The sequence below is a fragment of the Silurus meridionalis genome, chromosome 24, assembly GCF_014805685.1.
Source record: "Silurus meridionalis isolate SWU-2019-XX chromosome 24, ASM1480568v1, whole genome shotgun sequence".
Classification (NCBI taxonomy): Eukaryota; Metazoa; Chordata; class Actinopteri; order Siluriformes; family Siluridae; genus Silurus; species Silurus meridionalis.
In genome coordinates this window covers 9,208,492-9,215,991 of record NC_060907.1, presented here as the reverse complement: position 1 = coordinate 9,215,991, position 7,500 = coordinate 9,208,492, and the positions used below count along the sequence as shown (strand labels likewise).

Here is a 7,500-nt window from a genome sequence, read left to right as displayed (position 1 = left end):
GAAGGTAAGCTTCAGCACTCCTGTTATATTTTATAAAAAACCTGGGATCAGCTTTATTAACTGTGGTCTGAATAAGTGCGCTGGGAAAGCTGGAGTCGAGTATATATGAGCACACATTCATGGCAGGAACATCTCCAGGAGCACAGTCTCAAACACAAACATCGCAGCATCCTAGTGCTTTGATCTGCGTCCTTCAAACATCCAGTGCCCAGAGGCTCTGTGTGTGTGTGTGTGTGTGTGTGTGTGTGTGTGTGTGTGTGTGAGAAAGAAAGGGATGGAGTGTTTGGTATAGATTTAGGAATGCAACACACATTTCTACTTACTGTGGAGTATAACACTGCTAGGAGCCTGTGTGTGTGTGTGTGTGTGTGTGTGTGTGTGTGTGTGTGTTTACTCAGGAGGCACACAGCTCAGATTAGTGTTTTTTTACTAAGTGTCCTGGATTTGTAAATAAGCCTGAAATTTGACAGTATTGATGAGATTTTTACAGAATAGCTGTAGACTAGAACTAGTATAAATACCGATTCTATGGATGAACAGATAAATGGATTAATGGACGGATATATGAATGAATACATGAACGGATAAATAGTTATATAAATTGGATGGAGGGATGAATAGTTAAATGGTTGGATATATAGTCAGATGGTGATGTATTGAATGAGTACATACATGGATAAATACAGAATGGACTAATAAATAGATGTAATTCTTATATTGATTGTATTTATTATTTGTTTGTATTTGTATGAATAATCTTAATTTGCTACGATTCCGTGTGGAGAAGAGAAAGTGCTTTCACACACTCAAACACACACAAACATGTGGGCAAATGACTTGTTGTCAAAACGAATGTCCTAATCGCTCTGGGTTCTGGCTCTCTTCCTGCAGACCTTTGATAAGATCCTCATCGCGAACAGAGGAGAGATCGCCTGCAGGGTAAGTGTGTGTGTGTGTGTGTGTGTGTGTGTGTGTGTGTGTGTGTGTGTGTGTGTGTGTGTGTGTGTGTGTGTGAGTTATCAGAAGGAAAGTCAAGCTCCTCAGGCTCTTACAGGTGTGGGGTCACTGTCTGAACGTTCCCTCATAAAGGTGCATACTGCTCAGCGTTTGCATTGTAGCCAATTCTGTCCACAAAAGTTTTACACAATATCTATTAATTCACTAGATTTTACTATTTACACATATTATAAATATTAGATTTTACAGTATCTGATATTTTATTAAATCACTCTCATAAAGTAATGTGGAATAAATGTTTTTTTTCCAATCAACCCAATTTGCATCTAAATTTATTTAATTATCTGATTATTATTTTAGAGTCTTATTGCAGATTAAAATCCATCTACATAAACCTGTCAGAGTTATACATCACTGAAATATTTTTTATTTTGAAAAGAACAACATTTTTGCACAAATTCTACTTTGCACTGTATGTGAATATGCCCATTTAATTTCGATATTGTGATAAATTACGTTAAAAATACCCTTTTCGAAGATATCGCAGTTTCCTTTTTTTCAATAGAATCGACAAACTCTGTTTGGAAGCAGCTGATCAGATTGTGTATTGAACCTAAAATTTTCTATTTGTGTGTACAATGTGATAATAAATTATTTGTTACTTATTAAAGACTTTTTTTTATATATTTAATTCTTTTTTTTCTTTTGTACCTTTTTGTATTTTTGGGCTGTTTTCCAGTCATATCGTGATACATATCTTTTGTCTGTGATATTTTTGTCATATCGCTCTCTCCTGTTTATAAAATCCCAAATTTATATTTATCATACAATATAATCACATGGTTTCAAAGCATTTTTTTTCCCAACATGAATGTTTTACAATCACATCCCAGAGGTTTTTTACTTTCTTCTATCTATGTATCATCTATTTCTTCACTATTTCTTCATTTCCCCTTTTTTCTGCCCTCAGGTGATTAAAACCTGTAAGAAGATGGGGATCAGGACAGTGGCTGTGCACAGTGATGTAGACTCGAGTGCGGTGAGTGTTAAAGTTGTTCGTCAGACAGGGAAAGAAGGTGCTGTGCTTCATCCATCTTTTCATCCGTTCCCTGTTTTCCACCCCCGTGACTGATGGCTGTCACTCATCCCCCTCTTCCATATGCATGTGGAGCCTTTCTCACACAAAGTATAGGCCGTCCCCCCTGCTGTCCGAGTCCAAACCCGGGGGGAGGGGACGTGGTTTGTGGGGGGGAGATGGAGTGATGATGTGCATTTGATTGGATTCTTCTAAAGGAGCTTTTGAATAAAGATCTCCTTAAACAGAACAGCAGGGGAGCAGCTGATGCGCATACGAGTGAAGTTTGGGTTAGAAGTCCATATTTGCTGGCTTTAGTCTAGGTCTTTTGGACTTTTTCTGAGCTGGGGGTCGGGGGAACAGGCTGACTGGGGGGGTAATCGCTATTAAAGTGCGTATTAATAGTTATTTGTCTTGTAAACATGGTTTCTTACCTTGACTTGAGTGTGATTTTAACTTGTCATGATATGTCAGCACGTCATGTTATTCCATCAGAGCACACCGTAATAATGATGGAATAAAAAAAATTATCAAATAAACACTTGTCATACTGTAAATGTTACTAGGGAACGTGTTTGTTCCTTTATATGAACATAAAATCATTCCAAACCATTTCTCAAAATTGTCTGGTGCAAACCTATAAACCGCTACATATTATTAGTTTTTTTTTACTTTTTTATTATTATTATATTGATTTTTTTATATACAGTACAGACCAAAAGTTTGGACACACCTTCTCATTCAAAGAGTTTTCTTTATTTTCATGACTATGAAAATTGTAGATTCACACTGAAGGCATCAAAACTATGAATTAACACATGTGGAATTATATATGGAATTATATACATAACAAAAAAGTGTGAAACAACTGAAAAATGTCATATTGTAGGTTCTTCAAAGTAGCCACCTTTTGCTTTGATTACTGCTTTGCACACTCTTGGCATTCTCTTGATGAGCTTCAAGAGGTAGTCACCTGAAATGGTCTTCCAACGGTCTTGAAGGAGTTCCCCGAGAGATGCTTGGCACTTGTTGGCCCTTTTGCCTTCACTCTGCAGTCCAGCTCACCCCTAAACCATCTCGACTGGGTTCAGGTCCGGTGACTGTGGAGGCCAGGTCATCTGGCGCAGCACCCCATCACTCTCCTTCTTGGTCAAATAGCCCTTGATGCCTTCAGTGTGACTTTACAATTTTCATAGTCATGAAAATAAAGAAAACTCTTTGAATGAGAAGGTGTGTCCAAACTTTTGATCTGTACTGTATATATTTTAAATAAAGGATATATAATATATATATTAAAAAGTATTTATTTTTAAATAAAAAATGTTTTTTTTCCCCACAACAATTATTTATTTGAATATTATTGTAACTATTTTTTTTGTTTTAAATTTTGATTTTAGATTAACTTTTTTTGTAACCTAATGTATTTCTCTTTATCTCATACTGTTTGAAACTTTAAGCTATTTTGTAATCTTATGAAAGGTGCCGTCAAAAAAAAAAAGAATTTGTATTATTATAAATATAATCCGTAGTAATGTTTGAGTTTGTTCTGATCTGCAGAATCTGCAGTTCACATTAAGTTTCTTGTTTATTGTCTGTTCCTTTTTTGATTTTGCAACTCAAGAGTTCTCCTAAATCTCCAATGAATTCAATATATTTTTGTTGCGTTTAGAAGGGGAAACTATAGTTTCCTTCTGCCTCAGGACGATCCTGCACTGCCTAAGGTGAACTTTCCCTCACTGCCAGTTGGAGAACAGAGTTTATTGAGACATACAATGTGAATACAGAAGCCCTTTTTAAGACATGACACTCTGTTTAAAAAAACAAAACAAAACAAAAAAAACACTGATGGTGACTGTTGGTAGATTTTGTGACTCATAAAAAAATGATAGAAGAATTTAATTATTTGTTAAACAACAATACAGGGTTAATGTAAATAGGCAGCGGAGCACACACACTTTAAAAACAGGACTGAATAGTGAATGGGGGATAAATCTTGTGTGTGTGTTTTTAAATATATGTATATAATTTCTAATATAAGTGTATGCACTCTAGGAACTATGTAGGACATTGGCAAAGTGTCAGCAATTGTGAAGAAGGAGCTGTTTTTTGTAACTGTTTTTTTTTTTTATGGCAACAGCTGAAATAATCCATGTTTAATGCATCAGCAGGTGGTACGAGGTAAAAAAAAAAATTAATAGAAGGCGGAAAAAATGCGTTTATACAGACCAAAGGGGGAACTTAACTAACTTAATTTCCATTAACAACCCAGTGCCGCGTCTTCTTAATATAAAGTAGCACAACGTGGGTAGATCATCATTAACCACTTCAGCTTTGTGAATAACAGTTGCCTTTATGAACATGTAATAATGCTGAGAGGTCAAACAAAGAAAAATTTATTTTAATTAGCATGATGGTCATATAACAGTTTTGGGTTGCACTTTATATCGGTTCGTTTAATTAACGTTGCCAAAGATCTGCATGTTCCTCGTCCAAGAAATATTCTCCTCATTAATCCGCCTAATGAAACTCATATTTTGGGAAACTTCAGAAAAAAAAAAGAAAGGAAAAAAAAACTCCAGAACTTCAAAATCTGGCTTTGATGTCCCTTTTCAAACAAAAAATACTTTTATTTGGCTTTGTTTATAATTGTACAGGTTTATTTTGGAACAAATATCTGGATAGTGAAAGTCAGTTTTGTTTAAGTTTGTGGATGAACCAATTCTGCTCTGTTGAAGCTCCGTTTCAAGTTCAGAAAGAAGCCAGAAAAGCAGTCTGATATCCACTGGGGAGGACGACAAAGGAAAATAGATTCACAGCTAAGTGTGTGATCAGCATAACAGAGATCTGATCACTGTGTGTTTACAAATGTAGTTTATAAAAAAAATGAGCGAGTTCTGACTCTTGGGGAGCTTCTTTTAACTTCGTCTGCATGGCCGAGAACGTTCTTGTAGATCTGATCTGAATAATTTACAAAAGTTGATTGAGATGTTACTGTGAGGACGGCCTGCTACTCCTGACTGGTATTTGTTTTTGGCCACTGGTGTGTTAGGATGAAAACTTAGACAATGTGTCATATCTAATCTCAGCATCAGGCTAATGGTGAATTCTCATGGTTCCTCTAATATCACGACCCACCGGGATTTCACTTTGACACCCGTCTCCAAACTGAGTGCCTCCTATTGAGTGTTTTCACTGCATTAACACCCAGACCTGCTCATCGCAGGCTTTAATAACGCCTAACGACCCAAATCAGTCGTGTAGGTGCTGAGAAAACTCGACTGCTCTCCGAGGCCTGAGAGGTCATCGCTCTTGACCCCGACCCAGAGAACGAGTGACTCGAAAAACATCTCTCTCCTAGCGTTTGCGTGTCAAGTGAAGTGGCGTGAAAGACAGCAGCTGGTTAGTGAACGTTTTCTGACGCGTTCCTGTCGGCTCAGTTGACGTCGTTAATGCTTTCCCTGGGTGACGTCTGTCACTTCATTACCTAGACACTGTTCCTGATGGGGTGGGTGGGTGGGTGTGTGTGTGTTTATGTATATGTATATGTTTTTATATATATAAATGTGTGTGTGTGTGTGTGTGTGTGTGTGTGTGTGTGTATGTAATGTTATGTATGTATGTATGTATGTATGTTTCCACCTAATTATAATCCGTTATAAATAAGATGTCATTCATAAATATAGGCAAATTTCTCTATACAGTGTCTGTGGTTTTCCCTCAGGTTCACGTGAAGATGGCGGACGAAGCGGTGTGTGTAGGTCCAGCCCCAACCAGTAAGAGCTACCTTAACATGGACGCCATCATGGACGCCATCCGAAGCACAGGAGCACAAGCTGTAAGTGTGTGTGCATGAAAAGGCAAAAGACACTTGTGTGTGCATGTCAGCTGAAATAAACATAACTTGCCATTTATCAGTACTATATAAATATGGTTAATTTCTCTGAGAAATAAGGTGTGTTTTTAAGACCATCTTTCTCTCTCTCTCTGCCCACTTTGCCTGCCAGGTCCACCCAGGCTACGGCTTCCTCTCAGAGAATAAGGAGTTTGCTCGGAGGCTGGTGAGTAGCGTGCTCTATAACTCTCAGACAAAGAGAGAATAAAAGAAAGAATGAATGAAAGAGGACAAGGCTTTAGAGCCGAATATTCAAATGACTTTGTTTTACAGTTGGGGTTAGAATGACCCACTTGTATGCTGATTTTCAGCACACACACACACACACACACACACACACACACACTCACTGTGTTTTTGTAATTAACACCTCACGGCCCCCTGGAGTAATTTAATTAAAGGTATGGGTTCTAAGGTGAGATGATGATTTGCAAGCCAAATAGAAGCAGAAAGGCCAAAAGGGTCAGCAAATGAAGTCTTACAATCAGAGTTTACACCTCGGCCTCTTACCTCCACTTTCTCAGGTGGAACAAACCATCATCTTATATCTTAAATCACTTAGAAATCATTGAAAAATGTGTGCTAGTGGCTAAAATTGTATTTTGATAGTATTTTTAACAATGAACATTGTCACGAAGTAGCTTTACAAAATATATAGATGCAAATATTGTTTTAAATGAATATACTGTATTTAGCTCAATAAATCTAGCAGGCAATTTCATGTCAATCACTTGATTTATATAATTTTATTTCGAGTAAATCTCTGAATAATTTACTTTTTATGTAGATGTTAAATAATTGTCACCATATATAACAATTTTTTTAACGAATTTTACCCATCATTTATATAATGATTCAAATTGTACCATAGAAATGCTTTTATGAACTGTGATAGGAATTAGTGCCATAATCACACAATCTGTAGTGTCTGTGATCAGACCAGAGCGATAGTCTGTTTTCATGTAGATAAAGAATCTGATCGTGGGTGGTGGATTTCTTTCTATTACACGCTGAAGTTTTTTTTGCACCCGACCAAGCTGATGATGGGATGGAAATGTTAAACAGTCGAGTTACTTTAATGCCTATATTTAAGCTCGGGGTTATTTGAATTCAGACCTTAGAAATAAAAAGGTATAAAAAGTGACCAGAAATATGAATGCACATTTTATATATTTAAATGGTGCTTTGAATTAATTGAGTTAAATTGAAATTGTGCTTGAAATTTAAATTTTTTTATATTCCAAATGTATTGTCAAAGTAGATACACTTAAATAGGATCATCTAGCTGTAGTAGTCTGTACATGTAAATGAGTAGTTATATATAATAATAATGATAATAATAATAATAATAATAATAACAATAACAAGGGGAAAACAAAATACAAAAGGAAATGTTGCATGCATTAATATGTAAAGTGAATAAAACATTAGGACTGTATATTAACTGTACATGTATGATACAGAAATTTGTGTAGAAGTCAATTCTAGCGGTTGTAAAATAAAACACAAGCCTCTCTAATATCAATCTAGGGCATTTTTCTGCCTCCTAAATATGTATGTTACCATGGTAACTGCC

At 36.3% G+C, this 7,500-nt stretch overlaps 1 protein-coding gene across 1 annotated transcript in view; it reads left to right on the top strand.

The window, feature by feature from the left end:
- Positions 1 to 7,500, top strand: part of pcca (propionyl-CoA carboxylase subunit alpha) — a 49,118-nt gene that overhangs the window by 2,766 nt on the left and 38,852 nt on the right. The window contains exons 2-6 of the mRNA XM_046837308.1: positions 1 to 4; positions 892 to 939; positions 1,928 to 1,996; positions 5,754 to 5,867; positions 6,037 to 6,090. The exon at positions 1 to 4 is cut by the window's left edge and continues 74 nt beyond it. Coding sequence (XP_046693264.1) covers positions 1 to 4; positions 892 to 939; positions 1,928 to 1,996; positions 5,754 to 5,867; positions 6,037 to 6,090 — 289 coding nt within the window. The remainder of the gene's footprint in view (positions 5 to 891; positions 940 to 1,927; positions 1,997 to 5,753; positions 5,868 to 6,036; positions 6,091 to 7,500) is intronic.